The sequence below is a fragment of the Lacerta agilis genome, chromosome 13 (genome assembly GCF_009819535.1).
Source record: "Lacerta agilis isolate rLacAgi1 chromosome 13, rLacAgi1.pri, whole genome shotgun sequence".
Taxonomy (NCBI): domain Eukaryota; kingdom Metazoa; phylum Chordata; class Lepidosauria; order Squamata; family Lacertidae; genus Lacerta; species Lacerta agilis.
This window is the reverse complement of record NC_046324.1, coordinates 4,255,651-4,282,782: the sequence shown is the minus strand read 5'-3', so window position 1 is coordinate 4,282,782 and position 27,132 is coordinate 4,255,651. Positions and strand designations below refer to the sequence as shown.

The 27,132-nt window shown below is 43.8% G+C and overlaps 1 protein-coding gene across 2 annotated transcripts; it reads left to right on the top strand.

The window, feature by feature from the left end:
* Window positions 1-26,002, top strand: CA12 (carbonic anhydrase 12). Of its 2 annotated transcripts, XM_033167552.1 has the most exons (10): window positions 2-355; window positions 4,687-4,707; window positions 7,742-7,924; window positions 9,515-9,657; window positions 12,064-12,159; window positions 13,103-13,166; window positions 13,791-13,948; window positions 16,293-16,419; window positions 22,865-22,952; window positions 25,701-26,002. In XM_033167552.1, exons 1-10 carry the CDS (start codon window positions 280-282, stop codon window positions 25,777-25,779), a joined length of 1,035 nt encoding a protein of 344 aa, XP_033023443.1. In that variant the 5' UTR covers window positions 2-279; the 3' UTR covers window positions 25,780-26,002. The 2 variants fall into 2 exon arrangements, with proteins under 2 accessions (XP_033023445.1, XP_033023443.1); XM_033167554.1 differs by lacking the exons at window positions 22,865-22,952; window positions 25,701-26,002 and adding an exon at window positions 21,221-21,485 and having other exon boundaries at window positions 1-355.
* The last annotated feature ends 1,130 nt before the right edge of the window (window positions 26,003-27,132 follow it).

Here is a 27,132-nt window from a genome sequence, read left to right as displayed (position 1 = left end):
GTTTTCAAATAAAAACAGAATGCTTCCCAAACAGAGCACACTAGGTATGCTCTGCAGCTCTGAGATGTGACCAGGGAGGCAGGTCCATCACTGACATCATTTGTTTGGGGGCTGAGCTGCTGAGAAGCAAAGGCTGGCTGCAGGGTGGAGAGCCCGTAAGTCATTAGCAGGAGTGTCTGGTGGCGTACGTGTGTGTCTCTTTGAAGCCAGCTAGCTCCACGGAAGGAAGGGCAGGCAGCCCTCTGTGAATTGCATAGGAGTCAAAAGGTTTCCCTGGAGATGTCAGCCACAACTGCAGCTGTTCTTCTGTCTGTCTTCCTAGAGGCTCACCTTTCTGCACAAGCACCTGTCAACGGTAATGCATTTCCAGCCTTCTTTCCTGTTGTCCCTGTTCCTTAAAGTACCGGTACTATAGCAGTAATGTATGTGGCAGTTGGGAAGCTAAGCACTAACTGAATTGCATGTTTTGCATGTTATTACCATTTCAATCTACCTTTTGCGTTCTCCCTCACCCAGCCGCTACACACCAGCCAGCTGAGAACAACTTTCCAGGCAGCTGATTAGGTGGACTCTAGCCTAGTCCACGAAAGCAAGTTGTGCTCTAATAAATGGTTTAGTCTTTAAGGTGCTGCAGGACTCTGTTGGTTTTTCTTCAAGAAACCAATACAGTTGCTCCTTTGGAAGTTATCAGATGTCTCAGTGGCCACACTTGATGTTCTTAAGTGCATGCAAAAGATGAGTGTTTGCATTTGCTTGCTGGCAGTACCCAAATGCTTACAATGCATCCTTCAGAAATATTGATAAAGAATATATTCCTGGAGGGACCGCAGAGACCGACAGGAATGACCAACAGCTCAGACCACACAAGCTGTGCTAATAATATTATACACCAGCGTTTTAAACTATTTCACAGGTATTATCATCTTTACAGCAGCCCAGTCAGGTTGGCTAGTAATAATATGCCCATTTTGCAGATGTGCTGTGAGGCTGACGCTGTGGGAGAAGGGCAGCTTGCACGAGGCCACCTCTTTATTGATTCATTATTTATTCACTACCTTTCTATGCTGCCCAAATAAGTGAAGTTCTTTGGACTGTTTGCAAGATAAATGTTAAAACCATAAAATTCAAAGTAGAATGGGAAATCTAAACCAGTTTAGAACAGTCACAGATAGAAACAAACAAAAAACCAAAAGCAGAAGACAATGTTCCTAAAAGCTCTGGCACTAGGGTTGCCATATTTCAAAAAGTGAAAATCCGTATAGAAAAGTTGTTGAGCTTTTTCTTGTAAAAAAAATACTGTATTGGCCCCAATATAAGCCTGAATATAAGCCACACCTTTAAAATTGGAGGGGGGGAGGGAAAAAATACCTGAATATAAACTGCTCCAATCCTTGCTGCTCCTGGCTGCATGCGGGGGGGGGGGGGGAGCTGCGCTGCATTGCACCCTTTCCCCTTCCTCGCTCTCTCCCTTCCATGCATTGGGGGAAGGGGGGACTAGCATGGGGCAGGTGCTGCTTTGCCGTGCTGCTGGTGCTGTTTGCCCTGCACTCCTGGATGCGTACCATAAGTTCGTGAATATAAGCCACATTTAAACTTTTTACAGTTGGAATTTTTTTGGGGGGGGGAAGTGAGGCTTATATTCAGGCCAATACGGTAATAAAGCTTTTGGCCAAAAATCTACACTTCTGACATGGGTTGCCATACATTTGTAGGGTGTATTGATTCCCACAATGTTGCCATTATGGATTTTCCTGGACATTTCAGCAATTTCCACCCAGACACTTTCCGACAGCCAAATCCTGGCTGTGTCTGGGAAATCCCGGGTGTATGGTAACCCTAACTTACACAGTGAAAAGGAACAGGTAGTGATGGAAAGAAAGGCCCTCTGGCTGGGACCCTGGAGACAGTAGGTAAACCTGGGCTTGGTTGGTTGGTTGTGAGATTTGGAGAATGGCTATCCTGTCTCACAGCTCATACTCGTAGCTCCTACAAGAAATATTTCCTGTTCCTGTGATTTGTTTCAGCTGGTTTTCATTCTGAATGTTAATTGTTGTAACCTGCCCTGGGATCTCCTGGCGAAGGGCAGGCAATAAAGTTCACCACCACCACAACACTGTGGCTTAGAACTTAGGGTGATTGTAATGGAAGCTGAAAATACTGGCATAAGAAGTGTGTGCAATGGCAGACTGTGCAGCATGTTGCCTTAGTGTGTGTGCTTGTAGGCATAAGTGCTTGGGGGGAAATCCACCCCACAGATATTTAATTGCTATTGGTCTGGGGAAGGTAAATAGGACAGGCATCATGACAAATCTGGCAACTGTGAGTAAGGAAATGTCATTAAAAGAGCCAGTGTGGTAGAATGGTAGAGCAGAGGGGGTCAATGTGGAAACTGCCTGTTGTTGCTGAATTACGGCTCCTATCAGCTCCAGCCAGCATGGCAAATGATTAGATAGTTGGATACAAGATCTTGAGGGCACCATGTTGGCTGCCCCTGGGAATTCAGATTCAAATTCCCACTCAGCTGTGAAGCTCATTTGAGTCAGTCTCCATTTCTCAGCCTAGCCTACCCTCACAAGGTAGGTTGTGAGCTCAAAATGCGGGGGCCACAGACGCAGTGGAGGACCTTGGGGTCTCAAATCTCAGCAGCACCCTGTGCAGCCACCTCCTCTCGCGTTCCATTCTACATCACAGTTGCGGCACCCCCAATGGCATTCCCAAGACTCCACACCCCGGGGCAACCAAACAGGTCACATTCCCCTAAATCAGCCTCTGCACATACGCTACCTTGAGCTGCATGGTGCGTGGACAGAAACAAAATGATGAAGGCAACGCTCCAAGATCTTCCCCCTCCCCAAAGGCAGAATAGGGATGATGATCTGTAAAACAGGGTTGCTCAGCCTACAGTCCTCTAGATATTGTTGGGACTCCCAACCCCCACCAGCCGAAGCAGACATGGCCTGTTTTCAGGGTGGTGGGTTGGGAGATGCAGGCCAAGAGCATTTGGGGGGCAACAAGCTCCCCATGCCTGATTTACAACCCCTAGCATGTAGGGGCCACTGCAATTCCTTTTTCTTTTCTTTTTTGCTGCTAGCTACATTAATTGAAGATATTTTAGTCTACGGACACACACACACACACACACACCCAAACACACACCTACAGAAACTGAGCTGTGTTCACTGTAAACTCAAAGGCTGCTGTTCAGAAAAAGAGTGAATTCTTATCAGCTTCTGTTGCTCTTACTCCTCCACGCTTTGCTTAAAGAAAGAAGTTGCAACAGCCCAAAGCTGGATTAGAAATTTTTAAATAATGAATCAAAGAAATAAAGAAGGGCAGTAAGAGTAGTACCTCAGTTGTGTTAAAGCCCTTGGTGTTCAATACAAAAAGCTTCTGGTTGCTCCCTCTTAAACACACCAGTGCTGCTGTTGAAACAAGAGACAGAAGTTCTATTGTGAAAGGAGGGGGAAGGCAGGGACACCTGTGTGTTCTTGGGAGGTTTCTGTGGGAAGGGAGAGAGGGAGGGGCACTGGCTGCTCCTTCTTCTCACGTACGCCATGCATGCATAGTACCCACACAAGATGTTTGCTGCAAACAACCTTTAAAAGCCCAAAGTATGAGAGGTTTTCAAAACACACACACACACACACACACACACACACTGCAAACATACCTCAACCTTCATTCTGTTCTTGCATGAAGATGACTACAGTGGATTTATTTATTTATCATCATCATCATCATCATCATCACCACCACACCTTTCCTCCAAGCAGCTCACAGTGGCATACATGGTTCTCCTCCATCTTCATTTTATCCTCACAATGGATGAGGCTAGGATGGGTGACAGTGACAGTGACTGGCCTAAAATCACTCAGCTTCATAGCTTAGTGGAGATTTGAACCCAGGACTCAAACATTCAGTTCAAAGTGTTGGTCATGACCTTCAGATATCACACTGGGTCTACATCTCCATTGAGCTATCCAACTTTCCACCAGTTTTCTCAGGACAGTCATTAAACTAACTGGGCTATAATTTCCAGGATCCCCCCCAGATCCCTCTTTAAACATTGGTGGTACATTGGCTACATTTCCAGTCCTCAGGAATGGAGGCTGATCTAAGTACTCAATCCTACTCAAAGCAGACACACTGAAATTAATGAATCTAAGTTAATCTTGTCCATTAACTTCAATGGGACTGCTCTGTGTCTGTGTATGGTGAGCATTGGTGTGTGAGAGAGAGAGAAAGAGAGAGAGAGAGAGAGAATTCACTGTCAAGGAATAAGGCTGCCATTCTATGCACACATACATGTGAGCAAGCAGCACTATATGCTTTGGGATTTATTTCTGAGGAAATATTCATTCATTCATTCATTCAAGGTTCCCACTCTTTAGCAAATAAATAAATAAATAAATAAATAAATAAATAAATAAATAAATGTAGGTTCCCAGAGCAGCTTTCAAATTACTAAACATAGTCCCTGCGATTGGGAGAAAAAAAGAATTAACCAAATTCTGGTTGAATTTCTTAGTTACTAGTTAATTACACACACACACACACACACACACACACACACACACACATATAGTTGGTTGTTATTTTATGTTGATATGCTTTTATACCCATGTTTAGCTATAGTACTTTATTTTGTATGTGTTCTAAGTTATATCTATTTTATTTTCCTTCTAGGGTCCAAGTGGTCTTATATGGGTAAGTAGTGACTTTAGGTCAATACATTAAATTGTAATTCTTTATCCTATTTGTTTAATTTCAGGTTAGATCTAGGGAGGTCTCAGTTAATTAATAGTGGGAGCTGTTTTGTTGATGTAATGCAGGGGTTGTCAACCTGGTCCCTACCACCCAATAGTGGGCGTTTCAGGATTCTGGGTGGGCGGTAGGGGGTTCTACGGCGCAAGCTGAATCCTCCTTCCATTGAGCACTGGTGGGCAGCAAGGAAATTTTACCATCAAAAAAGATGCATTAGTGGGGGGGTAGGTATAAAAAGGCTGACTACCCCTGATCTAATGCCTACATATCTTCCATTCATCCAGACAACAGGGCACATCAGGTGATAGTAGCATGTGATGCCATGATGTGGTACAGCTATCATAGGAACATGTTGTGTCACATTAAATCCAATCTTATTCAAAGAGGTGGGCTGAGCACTTGAATAACTAGTACTAGGTCAAGAGGTTGACCAAAAAAGTAAGTGAAGGTAGAACTTACCAGGCCACTGCTAGGTGACAGGCCACACAAGTATCTGAAAATGAGCTGGCGTAGAAGGCTGCAGCTGGCTGGCGGCAAAGGTGTTTTGTGTGGCGACAACGTTGTGCTGTATAAATGGAACATCTTTGTGTTTAGTTCCTTAATGTTGAGTCTCAAGGACCAGGGCTTTTCCCCCCACCCAGAACTTGCATTTCTGGCACCATTGCCATTGTAAAACAACAAGGGAGTTATTCCACTGGGTAGCTTCCAACAAAAGATTAAAAATACATTAAAGCACCAGTCATTAAAACTTCCCTAAACAGGGCTCCCTTCAGATGTCTTCTAAAAGTCAGATAGCTGTTTATCTCTTTGACATCCCTTACCTGCTTTGCTGGGTAGAAACACACTGAAAGCTGGACTGTGGCTGCAAAAGAGACAGTGAAGTCTGAATTTTGCAGCTGGCTAAGGGGCTTCAAGGATACGCCATGTGCATGTGGGGTGAACTGACGCAGGTTTATACACAGGCATGATACTGTATCTATGGTCACTTCCAGACTTCCAGTATTTTGTGGGAGGAGTAGAAGGGCTTTCTGGAAATTTAGGTTTATCCGATCCTGTTTTTTGTTTGTTTGTTTTCAAACCCACAGTGTAAGCTTTGTGCAAGGCAAATTAGGATGAATATTCAATAACAGGAGAAGCCCTATCTGAGTGCATGGCAGTTCCTCTGTGTAAATATGTAAATATGAAGATATTAAAAGCACACACAAACACATATGCCCATATCATACTCTCTCTCCGCAGGGAAATTGACCTTGTAAGACACACTTAGGGAAGTGGATTGCTGCAAGGTAGCCTCCAAAGTGAAATAGCTACATGGCACAGTTTCCCCTTAGGGGAAATCTGTCTTGGAATGATTCTTTTTTCAAGAGACCTTTGTGTCACATGGGACATGATGAAGAGTGTTTGCTGTCTCCGCTGCCCAGCCCCACATACCGGTAGTTCATCTTTGTGTAGAGTTATGACTTGCTGAAGCGGCTTGTTTCTCTCCTGTAAGAGTTACCCAGTCCTACTTTAGCAAGCAGCAGCTCTCAATTCCCTTCCTTTTTGCTGCAGGGCACTTCCACTTATCTGAGTCTGATAAGGAGCCCCCCCCCCCCAGTCCTGCCCTCCATGTGGGAAGCTTGCAGGAGACCTTTGCACATTTAAAACCATCCCACTGTTTCTCAAGAAGTAGAAATCGTGTGTGCGTGCACACACAGGCACCTCAGGTATATAACATTGCTGTCGAAAGGTGTTTCGTCTGCAGGATGTGATTCCAATGGGTCAGGGCAAGGTTGTGGTGGTCCTTGGAGCAGAGAGGGCAGCAAGAGACAATTCTGTTCTGCTGGCAAGGCAAGGAGAGGAGAGGGAGTTGTTGCCACGAAGTGTTTATCTCTTCTTTTCTTTCAGGGAGCTTTTATTCTCATGACTCCACTTTTATCCTCACAACTCCACTAGGTGGGCTAGGCAGAGAGAGAGAGAGAGAGAGAGAGAGAGAGAGAGAGAGAGAGAGAGAGGCGCAAGTCACAAAGTGAGTTTTATGACTGAACAGTGATTTGAACCTAGGTTGAAACAAAATAAAAAATAAAAAAATTCCTTCCAGTAGCACCTTAGAGACCAACTAAGTTTGTTCTTAGTATGAGCTTTCGTGTGCATGCACACTTCTTCAGATACATGCACACAAAAGCTCATACCAAGAACAAACTTAGTTGGTCTCTAAGGTGCTACTGGAAGGAATTTTTTATTTTTTTTATTTTGTTTTGACTATGGCAAACCAACACGGCTACCTACCTGTAACTTGAACCTAGGTTCTCCCTGCTCCTAATCCAAATAAGGACTCATCCACATCTCTGTTTGGCCCACTACTTCCTCCCTGGAAAACCCACTCTTTACTGCTGAATTGGAACAAATGGTAATTACGTTTTCTGCAGATTGCTGGTTGTTCCAATTCAGCAGTAAAGAGTGGGTTTCTTAAGGGAATGCTGCAGGGCAAAACCACTCAGTCCTGTTCTTAGAAAGTGGGGGAGAAATGGGAAACCGCTCAAACCCTTTCAAGGCACAGAATGAGCGTAACTGTGGACAGGCCATAAGGCTTGTCTCAAGAAGCAATTGTCTGTATAGTAAGTAAGTAAGTAAATTTTCAGGTACACATTTCCCACAATTAAATATAAAACAATACATCCAACGACTTCCCTGCTCCTCCTCCAATGCTTCATTGTACTTTCAAAATTAACTGCATGCTCTATTTCTTCCATCTAGTTTCCCCCTTTCCATTATATCTTAATCTAAATTATACTGTTGAATTTACAATAATCCTGCTAGACTTTTCACTTGCTTACAATAGTTTTCCAAATGGGTCCCTAAATGGATGTTTGAGTTCAAGATATTTCTCAGTGTCTGAAGCAGCTGAGGGCTACTGGGCAAGACAGGCCAATGGTCTGAGCCTGTACCATGCATCTTCCTGTGTTTCGAATCTGGATTCCTTTATTGTCTCCCTGAGGTTCTTCTGATGGGGAGAGAGTGTGGCCCAAGATGTTTCCCTTTTGTGGAGGAGTATTCCAGTCTCCAATTGATTTTCACAATGACGTTCTCCAGTATGATTCAACTCTTCTGCCCATCGAACTGGAAGGCTACAACGTCCCCTCCACCGAGGAGTTTATTTTGACCAATAATGGACATTCAGGTAAGGGGGCTAACACGGACAGAGAAAATTGAACTCTCATTACCTAATAACAAAGAATACTATTTAGCACTTGTACAGGACTTTAGAGTGTTCTGATTGTTCCACATGTATTTTCTCAATAATTTCTAATAATTTATTATCTCTTTTTAAAAAAGAAAAAAGAAAATATAATATGGGCCAGCCTTATTCCCATTTTGTAGACTTTCAGGGACCAGCATAGATAAGATTTGGTTGGGTTTACAGTCTTCACCACACTGGCTATTTATTTTGGCGCATAACTTTGGATCTAGTTTTCCCTCCTGTGTGGAGGTCAGTTCTTCTTCACGGCATCTGTGTTGTCACACATATGGGTTCTGTGCCCATATGTCTGTCTACACACAGGTGACCACTCAAAGAACCTCGTTTACAAGTTAAATGACTTGCTATTGGTGACGATTATGACAGCCTTAATACAGTGCTTCTAATACATGAAATAGCTCTAAAACCACAAGGTGTACAACTCTCACCAAAGCACATTGAATAAATAACCTCCTAGCATGTTAAATCGGGCTTGGCAACCAAGGTATAATGTTCTTCTTCCAAGTTTAGAGGGATGAGCTGCATTTAGTATTTTGTTTTATATTCTGGATATTGGCAGCAGCCAGAATATGGAAAAATACAACTAGCAGAGGCACAGGATGCTTTGAAATGTTGCTAGTTTGTCATCCCTTTAGTTTCCTCATCCCAACAATAATGCACATGATATTCAGAATTTCCTTCCTTAGTAATCTCTGTCCATATGCACATAGTAAGTTGTATCTGAACTTATTGTGAATTTTCCCCTTTTGCAGCAGGTTTGATGACAAAATAACTGTCTTCCTTCAATGGCTGCAAAGTTTCTTGTTGCCTTTGCACCAGTGTGAAAGATAACCCTTTTAAAATGCACTAACACCCCGACATTAATCTTTTGAGGACTGTGATATTAGCCAGTGTTAGTACTAGGAGCCCTAAATGCAGATCTCAGTTTAAGATCTTGCCCCAAAAGGTGAGAGCAATCTGAGGAAGCTACATCTAAGATCAGAACTGGCAGGATTCATTTGCCTCTGTACATATAAATTAAAGGTAAAGGTAAAGGGACCCCTGACCATCAGGTCCAGTCATGTCCAACTCTGGGGTTGCGGCGCTCATCTCGCTCTAAAGGCCGAGGGAGCAGGCGTTTGTCCGCAGACAGCTTCCAGGTCATGAGGCCAGCATGACTAAGCCGCTTCTGGCGAACCAGAGCAGCGCACGGAAACACCGTTTACCTTCCCGCCGGAGTGGTACCTATTTATCTACTTGCACTCTGACATGCTTTCGAACTGCTAGGTGGGCAGGAGCTGGGACTGAGCAACGGGAGCTCACCCCATGGCAGGGATTCAAACCACCGACCTTCTGATCAGCAAGCCCTAGACTCTGTGGTTTAACCCACAGCGCCACCTGGGTCCCTCGTACATATAAATTAGCATGTGCTATTTTATATGAATGTGTGTCATGGGCCTGCACCGAGTTTTGCCCCGGCATTTAATACTGTCATGTCATGTTGTCTCCCTCTCCCATCTTCTCCTCTCATAGTAAGAATGAGTCTTTCTCAAAGCATGCGCATCCGGAGCCTCCCTTCCCACTATTCTGCCGCTCAGCTCCATTTACACTGGGGAAACCGGAACAAGCAGGAAGGATCTGAACACACAATCGGTGGGAGGCATTTTGCTGCTGAAGTAAGATTTTTAGGCGTTCAATTTATTGCTCCAGTCAGATATCTATTTGTTAATTTATTAAAACATTTTATGCCACGTTTTGGCCCTCACAAAGGGCACCCAAGACAATTTACAATTAAGATCCAACCACAATTAAAGTTGAAAGGCAAGATTAAAATACACTAAATTCCCTGCCTTAATTTTCCTTTTCCTGGTGAGGCTGGCAGAAGCAGACTGCTAGTTGCTCCCCTCTGCTGCACAGCACAGCTGGCCTTTGTTCATCACAAGTTCTCTATGCCACTTTTAGGGCCTTTTCTTAGGTGGAAAAGCAGCTAATATTTTTAATATACATATTTTAATCAAACGTATTAAGCAAAGAAATATATATTTTGAGTTTCACAACTTTAATAATAATAAAAAGTTTATTAGCTCTTCAAGAAGTTTCATCCTATTTCATTCCCTGATACAGTTTTCCTCAGGGCAAACAACTCTCTACAAGCCCAACCTTCTCTAAGCAACACATTTACAAATCTTGTGGCACCAAATCATAACACAAACAAGTTCCGAATGAAACCAGAAAAATATTTTCCCCCTTAAAGATTCAATACATGGTGAACTATCATATCTGTTAGCAGGGAGAAATGCCAAGTGTAACTATTAGTTGTTGTTGTTGTTGTTGTTGTTATTGGACTACCGCTCCCATCAGTCCCAGCCAGCATGATCAAAGATCAGGAATGATGGGAGCTGTAATCACCAATATCTGGCAAGCAACACATAGGCTACCCTGGGATGAGGGTGCTCTTAAGAACTGCTGATTGATCCAGATATGCTAATAAATTTCACAATCCTAGATATTTATTCTACAGAACTGCCTGGGAGGAACAATCTGAACCACACCACAATCCATTCCATGCAAGGGTCAAACTAGGCTTTATTTCACCTGGGTCAAAGACTCAGTTTGGCACACACACACACACACACACACAGGCTGGGAACCTCAATGGTGCCCCTCTGGAGGCTTCACCCAGGGCAAAAATCTAGCTAGCCCCCCCAATAGCTATGGCACTGTTCTGTGGGTGCCACAAGGGCAGTTCAGTTATGTTCAGTTCCTTCATTTCACAACCGCAAAGCTGTTTAGACTAATTATAAGTCTAGCAGATCACATGGATGCCTGCCATGAAGTATAATTCAAGGTCAATTACAAGGGATTGAGAGCCCAGGGCTGCAGCAATACATGTTGGTTCCTGAGGCAGAAAACCCTAATGGCGTGATGTTGGCGCTCTACCCCATCCCGTATTCCTTGCTGTTAACAGGGGCATCCAAGTTGGTTGGCCAGAAGCTGTCCCACATAAGCCACCTCATTAAAATACCATATTCTTGGTGGACTGTACCCATCAGACAGATTTCCCCCAGTCTTCCATTCTGCCACTTCTGTAGTTAATGCTGCAATTCTGATGGTCTGTTACAGAGATAGGGGGCCTTTTCTGACTGGTGGGCCAGATCCTACTCTCTCTCCCCCCCCCCCAGCAGGCCAGTTTTGACCAGCGGGCAAGGCTGTCCACATGTCAATCACCAGACATCACAGTGATGTCACGAGGTGCTGTGCTAAAGTCCTTTGCAAGCAGCTCCACACTGCTCCGTAAACCTCTGAAAATCAGTTTTCGGAGGTTCAAAGAGCGACTCTGGGAGGGAGAAGTGGTTTACATTGAATAGAAACTGCTTTCCCCTCCTTGAGCAGGGCACACTCCTACCACACATCAGCTGAAGGGGAGGGGGGCACATCTGGTTTCTGCAAAGGAATAATCTGTTGCCCATTGTTCTTTGGAAGCCCCACGTCTACCTGCCCCACTACCTGCCAAATGGGGAAGGCTGGTGGGCCAAGTCAAGCCCCCAGGCCCCAAATTCTGCACCTGTGTTCTATTATAATTAGGCCAGGCTCGGGGTGTGTAAAATCCAGCATGCTGGTGCATTCAGGCATATATACCGGTCTATATAGTCAGTTTTCCTAATCAGGTAACTTATACTGCAGTGAGGCATCCAGTAAATCAGATTATCTTTTGCAAGGTTTGTAAATTTGTTAAGACCAGTGGTGGAGCTACCTGCCCGAGCCCCTGGAGCGGTGCAGGGGCGGGGCTAGCCACCTGCACGATGAGCGTGGGGAGGTGCCGTTTACCGCCTGCGCGATGAGCGTCCCTAGCCGCCTGCCGCCCACACGGTGAGCAGGGGGGGGGGCGACACTAGCCGCCCATGGCAGCATCGTCCCTAGCAGCCTGCCACCTGCACAGGAAGCGTGGGGTGGGGTTGGGGGTGGCACAGCGATGTCACCCGCCCTCACAGCTGACACCCGGTGTGCACCACACGCCCCACACCTGCCTTCCTCCGCCAGTGGTTAAGCCTTCAGTTGCCATTTTTATTCCCCCTCTGTAGCTCCACATCGTACATTACAACTCTGACAAATATCTGGACGTGAAATCAGCAATGGACAAATCAGATGGACTGGCAGTCTTGGCAATCCTGATTGAGGTAAGGGTCTGTTTCCCTCAGAAGTGTCCAAAAATTGAAGTCCACCCAGAGGTTTAATATAATTAGGGTCTTATCTGGCTCTTGGCAGTTGATTATTCTCTCCAGGTTCTAGACCAGAGCTGGAGAAGCTTTGGCCCTCCAATTATTGTTGGACTCCAACTCCCATCAGCCCCTGCCACACTTGCCAATGCTCAGCGATAGCAGAAGTTGTAGCCCATCAACATCTGGAGGGCCACATGTTCGCCTTCCTTGCTCTAGACACAGGGAAAAGGAGGAGACAATGCTCTTTTGATTGCCTGCCCTTGTGGATGAAGGATTGCTGCCATGTTAAAAGCTTTTCATACATGTTGCATTGCAAACAACATTATCTCCCTCCCCCCGGTACACTTTGGTCACCAAATATGTTTGGGTTTGCTTTTCCAGTGCTATTTTGCTAATGGTTTAGTGAACTATAATCATGGCTATTAAGTATTTTAGAATGTGGTTAAAGAAATCACTCACCACCAGATGCCATTATTCAAATGAGAGCAGCTCTGGGGTTATTGTCAAACACAAATGTATTTGTGCCCTGAAAAGAAATGACCTCAGCCCACTAAATCTGTGGCTAGGCTTCTATCGCCAACAAATGATAGGTAAACTGAAACAACAAGGTCAGACCAAAACATTCTGGTGCCCAAAACATCCACATGGTATTTGCTACCGAGTAAACATGGGGAAACAATCCACCCAAAGCTTTCCTGTGCAAGATCCGTTGAAGTGGATGGGAGCTGTGCTACGGTGTTCTTGCTCAGGAGACCTTCCTGGTGGATTTTGCCCCATGGTGGGCTCTCCTATTCCATTACCATTAATGGTGCCTAATGAAAGATCTGCAAGTACTTGCTGAACCTAAAACTATGGAGAATTATAATGACCCAGAAAAAAATCTTCTCCGTTTTTGTTACAGACAGGTTCATTCAATCCATCGTTCGAAAAGATCTTCAGCCATTTTCAGAATGTGAAATACAAAGGTAGGAAGGAGGATTTCAACTGGAATTTCACAGTCCTAAGCAGTCAAATCAGAAGACTTTGTCAATTTAGGATGTGCTTGCGGTGCAGGTTAATTCATTGGAGATCGGTGTGAGGTTGGTTTGCTGTATGTGGTGCTAAATAAGTAATAACCCAGCTTGCTGATTTAAAAAAAAGCAGCATAACAAAATACATTCTGCTTGTTTTAGCCATCAAAACCATTGTCCTGCACCCACCCTGTTGTCTGCCTCACTGTCAACTCCCCACCCCTGACCAAGACGAGTTAGCTAACCTGCGGTTGAGCATGTGCCATGATGACAATACTGGATTACGGTACTTTTGTTGCTCAGCAAAGTATGTGTTTTGCAGCAGCCAGCCACACTGATGGGCTGTCACAGCTGTGACCTTAAGAGCAGAACACTTTGCTTCTCTAGCTAGATCTTGCACAGCATCAGGGGGACTGACTGGTGAAAGTGCTCATTCTGTTGCATTCACAAATGAAAACTCCTTACCTGCAATAATGGAAAAGTGGGCAAAGTAAAAATTCAAGGAAATGCTGCATCCAAAAATATGCTGAGAGTTGGGCTGGCAAGAATATAGTTAATAAAAAGGGTGATCTCTTTCAGATCAGGAAGCCTTCATCCCGGGTTTCAACGTCCAAGATTTGCTCCCAGACAGACTGGATGAATATTACCGCTATGAAGGATCCCTGACCACACCTCCTTGCTACCCCAGTGTTCTTTGGACAGTTTTTCGAAAGCCAGTACAAATTTCAGAGGAACAGGCAAGGGTCAAAAAAACTTATGTTCTCAGTTAAAGCTGGTAAACTTGCCAGTAATTGTGAAAGAAGTGTATACCTGCCTTTTGAGTTTCCCACCTACTTACACCTTTATGGATGCTGCTGTTGTGCACAGGCTAGACTCCCATCTACTGTCTTAGCTTTACTGTGTTGGATTCAAACTGAAGATTAAGACCGAACTTCCGCCCTAGTGTTTGAGACGTGGAAAACACAGACAAGGCCAATTCATTTGACCCGATGCGAAAAATGAAATGAAATTGTTCTGTCATCAGTGTGTCCAGGCTGTGCAAGCAATCAGTGGACAATATGAGAGTTGCAACCCAAGAGATCCTGGGGCACATTTAAGAAACTTGGGCAAGACCTGAATGTGTGTTGAATGTAGCCGTAGTGAAATGGTTGTCCACACATTCCATCACAGGCCTACTATCCTCTGCAAAGCCAAACCAAACCCCCTGAAGGATAAGCAATAATGTACTAAATTCCAGAAGGGACGCAGGTGGCGCTGTGGGTTAAACCACAGAGCCTAGGGCTTGCTGATCAGAAGGTCGGCGGTTCAAATCCCCTACCCACCTAGCAGTTCGAAAGCACATCAAAGTGCAAGTAGATAAATAGGTACCGCTCTGGCGGGAAGGTAAATGGCGTTTCCGTGCACTGCTCTGGTTCACCAGAAGCGGCTTAGTCATGCTGGCCACATGACCCAGTAACGCGAGATGAGCGCCGCAACCCCAGAGTTGGACACGACTGGACCTAATGGTCAGCAGTCCCTTTACCATTACCTTTTACTAAATTGCAATCCAGGCAATGCACTCAGCAGTGGCGCAGCATGGGGGAGGGCTGTGCCCCAGGTGCATTTTTTTAGGAGGTGCAACGAGGTGCTCCTTCTCCTTAGAACTGCCCCTGGGCTAGCTGAGAGGGAGGGGAAGGGCACAGCTGCGAGCAGCCCACTGCTCCTCTCCCGGGTCAGGCCTGACTCGGGGTGGAAGCAGCAGAGAGGAGAGGCAGAAGTTGCTTTGCCGCCCCTCTCCCCCACTGAGCTGGCACCTGGCAGGTGAGTGCAGCCCCTACCTGGCTGACTGGAAGGGTGCACACCTCCCCTGCTGCCTCCCAGGCATGCGCACTCCAGGCACTGAGAAGGCATGCTCTGCTGCTGGCACTCAACCACATTAGAACATCCAGCTTTGATCTGGGTTGATGCTTTTTTAAAAAAAGCTCTCAAGACTGAATATAAGCCCCATATGTGGCTGTTTGAAACAGCTCTGATCAAACATACTAAGAAAGCAACTTCTCCTTAATTGTGAGGGTATCCGGGTCTCTTCAAAGGGGAGGGGCATGTGCCTCTGGCTTAGTCAAGTCTGCTGTGGCAGATGCTTTACAGAACATAAGAAGAGCCTGCTGGATCAGGTCAATGGGCCATCTAGTTCAGCATCCTGTTCTTATTGTGGCCACCCAGATGCCTATGGGAAACCCTCGAGCAGGATCTCTGAGCACAAGAGCACTCTCCCTTCCTGAGGTTTCCAGCTTTCCTCAGTGCATACTTTCCATCTGGAAATCATACTGCCATTTCCACATTTCCCATCTGTTACACGGTTTGCATGTTAAGAGAACAGGTGAGGTCCCTGTAGACTGGAGGTGGTCAAATGTTGTCCCCATCTTCAAAAAGGCCAAAAAGTAGACCCAGGAAACTACCGACTGGTGAACTTGGCATTGATACTAGGGAAGGTCCTAGAACAGATAGTTCAACAGTTGGTCTGTGAGCACTTAGAAAAGGATGCTGTGATGACTAAGACCCAGCATGGGTTTCTAAAAAAATAAGTCTTGTCAGACAAACCATTTCTTTTCTGATGGAATTACAAACTTGATGAATCAGGGGAATGCTGTGGACATAGTGTATCTTGATTTCAGTACGGCTTTTGACAAAGTCCCCCATGATATTTTTGCAAGGAAGCTGGTAAAATGTGGGTTGAATGAGTTAACTGTTGGGTGGATTTGTAGCTGGTTGGTGGACTGAACCCAAAGAGTATTCACAACTTGGATGAGGAACTTGAGGGATGCTCATCCAATTTGCAGATGACACTAAACTAGGAGGCGTAGCTAGTGCCACAGAAGACAGAATCAGAATTCAAAGTGACCTTAACAAATTGGAGAATTCAGTCACTTGAATTTTGACTAGTACTAACTGTAAGAGTCAATACATTCCAGCTACAGAAACATTAAAGCGAGATGCTGGGAGAAATACCTCACCTGTAATAAGGACTGGTGATGGAAGGAAAGCATGCTTTTCCATTCCTGCCGCTCTGGTATCATTAAAACTGTTGTGCTTTGCTCATAGCTGCTGGCCCTGGAAAGCACTCTGTACTGCACACAGCCGAGTGACCCTGCCCCTCTTGAAATGGTGAACAACTATAGGAGAGTCCAGGAGTTTGATGAAAGGCTGGTTTCTGTGTCCTTCCGGCAAGGTAAGCAACAGAAGATTCAAATTTCAAATTTATGCAGAGTTTAGAGTTTTGTTGGGTGTGCAGCATTCTCCCTCAACATGATATGAAATGGGGTGTCATTAAATGCAGTTTAATGACAGTAAAAAAGGGGGGGAAAGCCTTGTATTTTACTTTATTTCCTAAAAGCCTAAAGTTGCAACAAGCACCGGCAAGTGGATGTGTTGAACCAAAGGTGAGGTCTGTTCAGGAACATTGCTGGCACCAGCTGAATCCTCGAGATAACCTTGGGTGTGGTGGAGATCATGGCCACCTGTGGGCTGCTCTACTGTATAAAAAGCAGTTGTGCCAGTGCCTGGGTGCGGACAAGCCACCTCCTTGTTGTGGAGTTTGTCCCACAGAGTGCTGGAAGCAGGGGTTGTGAGTTTGCTTTTCCTTTAAATAAACCTGGTGGTGTGGACAGCTTTCTTGGGAGCCTGAGTATCTGGGCCCCTGTGAGCCCTCCTCTGACACTGCGGGATATAACAGCCTACAAGGGTATTTTGCTGTCTGAGGGTCTGCATCTAAAAGGAAACACAACTTTGCATTGCAGGAAGACACTTTCTGGGGAGTTTCAAAGGATCGGAGGAAGCCATTCAGGAGATTGAGTTTGACACGTAATAAAAAGACTCATAACGCTGGGTTGATTTAAGAAACCCACCGTCATGAGTGGAAAAATTAGCCATCTGACTGAAGTGAAATGTGAGGCAAAAATAATTGGCGGAAGATTATTATATATGGTTCTAAATTATTGGCAAATCAATGCAACAATGACCTCCGTCAAAAAGGAAAAAAAGGGGGGGGGGAGCCTTGTATTTTACTGTGGACCAGTAATGTGTTTTTATTACTATCACAGGGCTTCTTTTCTGCAAACTGAACTGCAAACTTTGTTGCTTTACAGCAAAGAATGTATATATAATGCAGTCTTGTGCATGCTTACTCTCAAATAAGCCACTGTTTTGAAAGGAGCTTATTCTGTTAATTCTGCATAGAATTGCAGCTGTAGTCGGTTATTTTTCCTGCAACTGTATAAATAACTCAGGAGGGATTCTCCACTAGATTTCTAAAGAGGTCTGAAACTGTAGTGCTCTAAAATCATATGGGGAAAACCCCAAACTTTATTTATTATTTATATAGAACTGACAGGGTAAACAGCAGTTAAATGCTCCAATGAAGCATTTGCATGGAGCATGAACCAAGCAGCTGGCGGAAGACTTCATGGGCAAGGTGTCCCAGAGGGCACTTCCAGAGACACACGGCTGCCTTGGGTCCCCACCCCCCACCCCTCTTTCTTTAAGCCTATGCTGTGCTGGGCAGGCTGGACCTCTTTGTCTGCCCGTTTGCTATTCAAATAGGGCATGTAACATATAAACTAAGCTGTAGAAATACTGTAAAAATAACCTGTGTAGCACTACCCTCCCCTGATCCTCCCAAAGACAGGAAGGAAGGAAGGAAGGAAGGAAGGAAGGAAGGAAGGAAGAGGTAAGGGGAGATTTCCTTTCGCAACCTAGGAAGTTTCATGGGCCTTCAAACTTGCATATCATGAAAGCTACATTTCATTTATCCTTTGCACTTAAGTAGACCAACCAAGCACTATGGTATCCATAAAAGGTTGTGGGTGTTTTTTAAGTGCTTTGCTCCAAATTGTTAATTTGATTAAAAGTTCGTATCTGGGATGCAGAATAAATCAAGTGCATAATGTGGCAACTTTGGTGGGGACATAGCCAAAATCTAGGGTATCAAAATTGTGGCAAGATGCCAAGGGCCCAGTAGTGCCAGTCTCCCAACTCAAAAGAAGCAAGTCCAAATCAAGTTCTCTGCTTCTATCATAAATGTTTACCAACAGCTGTTTCCTCTGGGTGGACATCTGTAATAGGCTTCTCTTCATGGTGAGGACGATGGCCCTGTGTGTACTCATCAATGTCGGACATGTTTGCATCAGAAAAGGAGTGTGCTGTTCTTAGATTCTTGGCTGATGCAGAGCCCATTCCCAAGCCCACAAAACACCCAAAGATGTGCTCTGATCTGTATATACAGACCTAAGAATCCACTAAACTGGGAAAGCTAAGCTTGCCTCTGTTCTGTGGAACTCAATTGTGGAAGCCCAGTCAAGCATGTACACCTGTACATATACATGTAAATGGGGCACACATGCGCATTAAGCAGGTGCAGAGCATCAGAACTGGTTGGAGTTCCCCATCATATGCTCACACATTTACAGTCCTAAGTTTGTTGTGACATAATGTGTGAAAAGGTCCCAAATGATCTGACATGCTCAGTGTTCTGCCTTAGAAATTAGCACCAATTTAAATTTATTTGAAATGGAAAGGCAAAAATATGGCTAATTTTTCTGTAAACAAGGTTCTTTATTCTCTCCCTAAAGAAAGAAGCAGCGAGGGGTTCTTGAAATAATGAGCGTTGAGGTGGCAAATAGATTGTCTAATTTTATTATATATTGTGTTTTTCAATTGGTCACATAACAGATTTGTAATAAAGACTGCTCTAAGCTCTGCCTTGTACAGAATCCTTCATTCAAAGGAGCAAAAAGAAAACTGAACTTAGAAAATTAGCATTATTAGCATTTTAGTAGGCCATGCTACTAGTAAAATCTAAATTCCAGGTACTATGTGTCAAAAAGGATGTTGACAAGCTCATACCCTCCATCATTTCTCAGATGAATAGGGCCATGCTATTATACATGGACGCTGCTGATGAAATACAGGGGAAAGGGCAGGGCTAGCTGAGCTGCCCCAGTGGGACTTACTTAGTTTGAAGCAAACGTGCATGGTTCAAAGTTTGAACTTCAAACTGTGCATGGTTTAAACTGTAAGTTCCACCATATTCAAATACAAGCATGCTCAAGTCAGAAATCTTATACACATCTTGCCCCATTCAAGTCAGTGAGAGCACACAAAGGGATCTGCAACCCTTTCAAACAGTTAAAAGTGGGAATTTAAAACCCGCAGTCTTCCAAGGAACAACACTCACAATGCTGGTTCTGACCTGCTGAATTCCTGTCTGTCATACATCAGTTAAAGGGACAATAACTCTGCTGGTGGGGGGGGGGGGGAAGAGGTGCCAGTCTATATGCTCAAGATTACTTTTGCACACACACACACGTGCGATGATGGCACACATACAGTATATGCCAGAAGGGAATTAACATGGGCAATGCACCTACAGCTTAGGTACGGTGCCTGCCTCCTGTCCACTCAACTCAGCTCAACAACACACACACACACACACACACACACACACACGGTCCTGAATCTGTTGCAGTGCCCTAACACTCAAAGCCTTGTAGCACTTTAGAAGCCTAACACAAACCTTTTTTGCTACCTCAAAAGGGGTTAATTTTATTATGTCCTGTGCGAGGGAGTACTTTTGTCGTGAATCTTCCAACATTCAGCTCCATTGGATGCCTCTGTGTTGCAGTATTAGAGAAGCCACACCCTGCATAACTTTATACACCTCTATCATGTCCCCTTTTACTCACATTTTCTCTAAAGTCTAAACAATTTTTTTTAGCCACAAATGTTGTAAGCTTTCCTCACAGTGGAGTTGCTTCAACCCTTTGATCATCCTGGCTGCCCTTTTCTGAAACACTTTCCAGCTATACAACATCACTTTTTCAGGTGAGGTGACCTGAACTATACACAGCATTCCCAGTGAGGTTGCATCATAGATTTGTAAAACAACATTATGATATTGGCAGGTCAGGCTGAAAGAATGCATTTCCAGAGGCTAGCCAGTGAATTTCCTGGCTGTGGGGTGTGAACCAAGCTGCCATGGTCCCAGTCTGGCTCTGTAAACTATGCTATATCCTTAAATCTTTACAGTTGCCCTTCCCCACTGCATTCTGTCCCCAATTCTCCATTTTTAAGGCATATTCAAAAAGCATTCTAAAAAAGACAAGTGTCAGCAATCCCACAAAAACTGCATGGTCTATATCTCTAAGACATCTATTCTGAATTAATAACAATATGGCAGATCTTAATGATCATGGAAGTCTTTATCTCTATTTATTAAATTAAGAACAGTGGAAGGAAAAGGAACAGAGAACCAAGGATGAGGCGAGGGTGAAATGCTTGGCACTCAAGGGCTGGAATTTCAGAATTACTTTAAAAACACAGATATGGGATTGTCACTTTCAAACTGACTATTTGCTGTAGAATCCCAGGAGCATGATTCTAGATTCATCTGAGATCCCACTATAGTAATATTATATTTGCATAATATATATTTAATTCAAAGAGGAAAGCAAAAAGGCACCCATGCCTTGTTTTTTTTTATTTCACTTGTTAGATTAATAAGTTGCATCTCTCTCTCTCCACAAGAGAAATTACTTTTAAAAAGCAGAGTATTGTGGTACATGGCCAAGAAAAGCACTTTCTAAAATAGATGTTCATGTCTTGAAGGTGCTACAGTTTTGGGGTGCTTGGTTTTGCCGCAACCAATTCACAGGGCTACCTCTCTAGAATGTAATGTGGGGGTGAAGGAATGTTTCGTGAATCCACACATTTAGCAGTGGGCATTGGAACAGGTACAGCACCTAAAAGTATTTTAGATTAGCATTCAATAAATGCATTTGTTTTAAAGTATGTATCAGTTTGGCTCTGCTGAAGGTTCTTCTGAGCTTCCTTGTGGTGAAACCCTCAGAAGACTGCAGGTGGCTCTCAAGCCAGTCAAGAGCTTTTGAGAGACATTCATTTTACACTTGTTGGATTTCGCTTTGATTTTTAACCTCTGGGGGATGCTGAAGATGCCTGCTGCAATTAACTTTCAGCCTAACAGATGGAAGATAACGGAAACTCTGAGTCTCTGGATCCAGACTCCATCTGGACAGGTAGAAATGAAAGTCCAACAAGCAGTATGTGTAAACCCACTGCCCAGAAACGAAAGAGGCCAACACAGTATATGCTTGCAGTGGTTTGGCTGGCAGTATTTGAACACACTGTTTAGACTTCCATTTCTCTAGTACTGGTGGTTGCTGCATGAGTATTTGTGTTTGTTGTACTGATGTGACATTGTGACGGTTGCATTCGTCAGCAGTGTCTCATTGCTACCTAGGCTCCGCATGCAGTTAGCTATTTGCATGTTCCAATATACGGCAACTGCTTTCTGTTGATGACAGGAAATGATTGGGCAGATTTATATTTTTCAGCATTTGGATTCATAGCAGGTGACCCTGGGGGTACCTATTTCCATTTAAATTTGTGCTCATAACATGGTTCAGCACAAGAATACATTTCTTCCAATCAGTCCTCTTGATAGTTACTGGTATTGCCTGTACAAGAGCACTCAGGATTGATCACGTATGGAGTACCTGCAAAGTATTATCAAGTCTTGACAAACAATTTCATACATGTTCATCAACTGGCTTAGAGTTTCAATTTCCTCTGTACAATTTAGGAATCTGAATATCCTGTTGTCCAAACACGAGTAATGTCTGCCATTCCTAATTCCTGATCCTGGATATAAAAATGACTTACTGGGTCACATGCATGACTTGCACACTGCAGTATATAGACCTGTTGAGACGTGTGCATTGCATATTTGCAGGAAAATCACTCGCTGAAGTCACCCTGTGCTTAGATTAGAAAGTGTAATATGCAATTGAGGCTGCGTACACACAATATATTTAAAGCACATTCCCCACTTCTAGGACCTGTAGATTGTTAAGTGGGCTGGGAATTGTAGCTCTGGGAGATGTTAGCTACAGTTCCCAGGATTTGGGGTGTGGGTGTTTGAAGGGATGTGCTTAAAATGTATAGTGTGTATGAAGCATCAGTTAGGAGGTAGGGAGAAGCACAAGGAACAGTGGAAATGTAATATCTTTTGCAATACTGCCTCTCTCTGCCTTGCATGGAAGTAATGTTTCAATCTCAGTTAATTAATTGCATTTGCTTGACTGCCTGCTTTGTCAATAGTGCCCTCTTCTAAGGTACTGGCTGTCAAACCCAACAATCTAACTTCAAATTAGCAACCTTTGTATTCTTTAATGCTTTGTGGGCAGTCACCAGTTTATTATCCATGGTATTTATCAAATAATGGCTGATCATTGTTATTCCTATTTTTCAAATGGGAAACTGAGGTGAGAGGCTGCCTTTGGCAGTAGAGATGGAACATACCGTCATGACTAATAGCCTTATCCTCAATGAATTGGTCTAATCCTTTTTTTTTTTAAGCCACCCAGGTTGGCAGATATCACTATACCTGTATATTGTATGGGTAAAATCCATAGTTTAACAGTGCACCGTATGAAGTACTTACAAAAGTACTTAATTCTATATTCTCCTTTGAGGGCCTCAGTACAGGCTGCTAAGAGTGAAGGCAATTATAGCATCACAACAGGTTAGGGACAAGTTATTCAATTACAATGTTTTACTCATAACTGCCTGCTTCTTTCTCCTTCCTTGCCCCACCCTAGGTTTTGTCCCATTTGTTGTATTAGCCAGTAGCCTTGGCAGTGTCTTCATTCTCGTGGTAGCCTTTTGGCTGATTCGAAGGAAGAAGAGGTAAGGCGGTTACTGTCATTCCATGGGATGTTAGTTTAGAGCCATGGGTCTCTGCACCTAGATTGTCCTGTACAATTAGCAGATGAGACCAATCTCAGTAGTCTTACTACAGACTTACTCTGGTGCTGTACCACACAAATTGTCTTTGCGAGTCAATGACCCATCACCCGCGTGGAGTAAATAAAACACACAGACACATGATTTTAGGTTAATGGGTAAAATAAGACCACAACTTTATTGGTTACGTCGTGTGAGTGGTATTGGCTTAGGCATTGGATAAGAGCGCAACACCAGACTCCACCCCGTGGGAGGGGGAGTCACTTTAGGGTTAACAACCAGTGGGAGGAGCTTGTTGATGCAAATTCAACTGGGAGCTTCCCCTGACGTCACCGGGGGTCGTGCCATGGCCCTAGCCACTAGCAGGGCATTGGACAGGATCCACGACCGCCGGATCCCTTTAAAGGGATATCCCTAGGAGGTAGGTGGTGGCCACCACCTGACCTCCAACACACAACATCACCTATTGAATATTCTAATGCCTAACCGCCAATACCATAAAGTTGTGATGAGTTGCTACGAGGTAGGCGAAAAAACCAAGAGGCCAGTGCCAATTTGCCAAATGGATAAAAAAACTCTTACCAGGCCCTCTGGGCAACCAAGGCGACCAACCGAAGTCCATAGCAAGGTCGCAGCTAGATTGTCCTGTACAATTAGCTGATGAAACCAATCTCAGTAGTCTTACTACAGACTTACACTGGTACTGTACCACACAAATTGTCTTTCTCCCAGTGTCCCAGTGTCCTTGCCCTGCCCACCCCCACTTGAGTCCACCGTGCTTTTCCTTGGTCAGTGGCAGGACATGTGCTTTGCATGTAAGAGGTTGCAGGTTCAATCCTTAGCATGCAGATTGAATAACTTCTGCCAGTCAGAACAGACAATGTTGGTCTCACTGGACCAATAATTGGGCATCTTCAGATGTTTAACGCACCTTGGCAATGTTACCAGAGTATCACAGCACCCTACATTTCTCTGATGAAAATAGGGGTGTTCTCTTCTATAATAAATAAAAAATAGAAATAATTTTATTATTTATGCCATGCCCATCTGACTGGGTTTCCCTAGCCACTCAGGGCAGCTTCCAACATATATAAAAACATAATAGAACATTTAAAAACTATATTCCCTATACAGGGCTGCCTTCAGATGTTTTCTAAAGTTGGATAAATTACTTACCTCATTGGCTCAGGGGTCACATAACTCCATACCCTCCGACATTTCTCCAGTGAAAAGTGGGACGTTCTGGGATCAAATCAGAAACCAGGATGGCTTATGTAAATCCGGGAATGTCCCTGGAAAATAGGGACACTTGGTGGGTCTGGAGTATATGGAAGTGCCTAAAATAAACCTTCCAAAATGCATATTATAGCAATAGCTTTATTAGGCCAACCAAAATGTTACGAACGGCTGTTTGAGCTCTCTTGAGCTCTTCATCAGAGCAAGTGTGAGTTAGGGAGGAGGAAGAAGCCTGGCTGATGGTGAAACTATCCCTGTCTGCACCTGGTCAGAGTCTTAAGACAGGAGACAGCAAGCATTCAGCTGACCTTGCATAGGTGCTCTGAGGGTATCAGGTTGCACCTGAGGCTGCTGAGCAAATGGTACAAACAATGATTGAAACCCACCAGCCCCCAATCTTTGGGAATGTAAATTCCATCTTTTACCCAAGTCTGTCTCCATCCTGGGAGGGAACAAGGAAGCAACCTCTCCACAGCGCTTCCGCTGGGGAACAGACAAAATCCCAGGCATTTAATATTAAATTTTTTATAATTCCCCGGGCGGCCATGTTAGCCCACCCCCAGACATCAACAACTGTGTCTCTCAAAAGTCTGGTGGTGGTGATGTTAATTCAATTTTTATGCTGCCCTTTATCCAAAGATCCCAGAGATGTGTACAACATAGACAACATAATTTACACAGCATAATAAAAAACCCACAATAACAGTCACCCCCACCCCACATTTAACAAGTCATAGATTATTTAATGGCTGAAGGCCTGGGTAAAGAGGAATATTTTCACCTGGCACCTGAAGATGCCACATGAGCCTTCAGGGGACAGTATTCTACAAGTGGGGGGCCACCGCAGAAAATGCCTGTTCTCGTGTTGTCACCCTCCAAACCTCTTGGGGAGCGAGGACATAGAGAAGGGCCTCGGATGACAAATGTTAGGAACATTCCTATTCAGATACTGCTTTTTAAAAAAATGCTATCTTGTCCAGCATTTGCTTCATGAGGTGCCCATGAATTCTCAAAGTGTACCCAGAATTTCATGAGATGCCCATGAATTTTCAAAATGTATCCATGGGCTCTTTTTGATTTGCTAATAAACACAGTTCTAAGAGATTCTTTTTTACATTGCTGAAGCCAACCAGTCTGCTCGTTTTTTCAACACCTCCTCAGACTGAAACTCACCACATCTTACAATAGGTTCCTAAAACAGTTTTGATGGAAGATTTGGACTTACCATTAACAAACTGTTCGCAAGAAGGTAATCTCATGTCAGCTTTATTGTCACTTCAGATTCACAGCATCTACAATAGATCAGAACTTCTACTTTAACCATTGTCTGTGTAGGAAAAGTCTGCCATTTCATTACTTCTATTCAGAGAACAATATAACAGGGCTTTAAAATAATTGCTGGTATTCTTCAATTGCAGTTTCAGCTTTGACTAACCCAGTTGTTCTGCTTTTCAGCATCAAACAAACAAGGGAAGAGAAAGGTGTCATCTACAAGCCAGCCATCAGCAAAGAGGAGAATATTTCCAAAGCATAAACTGCTGTTGAGTTATCCAAGTCATTCTCTGCTTTCCCAAACATTTGCACATCCTTAACAGCTCAGACATTACTGTTATCGCTTGCTTTCTCAAATCTGTTGGATTGTTTTTGCCTGAGCACAAAAAGAGACATGTTCAGCTGGTCTCCTTTGTACAATAGAATATGAAAGGACAGAGTTTGCTCTTAAGTAGATGTGCAACAGATATGTGCCTTAACATTCCCTCCCCCCACAAAAAAATAATAATTCTAAAGTGTATCAAACAACATATTAGGAGCTGTGTTGAACTTTGGTTATGTTATGACTTCAAATATGAGCTTTACAAGCAAGGCTAACGAAAAGCACTATAGTTTGAAGAAAGCTTTTAATGTGTATGAAAAAGTGACTCCCCTCCCCCTATCAGAAAACCTATGCTGCTAATGTTAAGGAATCACACGTATTAGGGAGCAGATGACATTATTGGTGCCAGATGGAAAGGTCATGTCAATAATAGAATTGGAACAGTGGGAACTATTGAGAGGAAAATGAGAAAATTTGGATAGAAAACCTGCTTTGTCAAAAAAAAAAACCAGGTGTCAGGTACTTTTAAATAAAACAGGTCAAATAAAACTCAAATGCCACCATTTACTCTGAGACTATAGTGAGCTCCATTACGTTCAGGCTAAAGAAATATTGTTTCCTCCTAGTTGTTATCACTAGTGACAACAGGTAGAAGCCACAATTTTGTACATAAACAAAAATACTAAAGAAATAATAATACTATAAATACATAATCAGTAATTTCAACTTTATATAGCAGCATGTAATAAATATTTTTATTAAGAGTCTTTGTGGCAACTCCCATTTGTCTTCAATCATTTACCGTTTTATAAATATATCAGACAATATTATTCTCCTGAATAGAAGCCAGGCAATGTTTCTCTGTATATCCTGAACTCTCGGCTGACCAGGTGATGCTCATGTAATCCAAAGCAAGGAATTCCGCTTTTCACCCAGATATCAAGGAATGCCTGGCAGCCCTTATAGTGCAGATACTACTGTAATTGCTCCCAAGGCATACTGGGGCTTGTTCTCAAACTGCGTTCTGTGGAACAACAAAGAAAATCAGTCGTATTAATGGACAACCTTCTCAAAGGCAGGTGGCCTGCCACCATCAACAACGCCCCCCCCCCATGCCAGCCGCAAGTGAGTGCCGAGTTTGTTCTAGCTGTACTCTCTGTTCTTGCAAGGTTGAGCATATATACTCAGACGTAACTTCTACTTATTTCAGTGGTGGTAACCCATGAGCAAGTGTGCATAAGATTACAGTAAGGGGACAACTGGAATCTTTCAGTGACTACACCATTGCCATCC

What these genes read in the sequence shown, in the direction of transcription:
- CA12 (XM_033167552.1), top strand. Translation starts at nt 280, where the DNA reads ATGTCAGCCACAACTGCAGCTGTTCTTCTGTCTGTCTTCCTAGAGGCT. An exon ending in TCAGAATGTGAAATACAAAG is followed by an intron (nt 13,167 to 13,790) that starts GTAGGAAGGAGG and finishes GATCTCTTTCAG; the next exon opens with ATCAGGAAGCCTTCATCCCG. An exon ending in CTGATTCGAAGGAAGAAGAG is followed by an intron (nt 22,953 to 25,700) that starts GTAAGGCGGTTA and finishes TCTGCTTTTCAG; the next exon opens with CATCAAACAAACAAGGGAAG.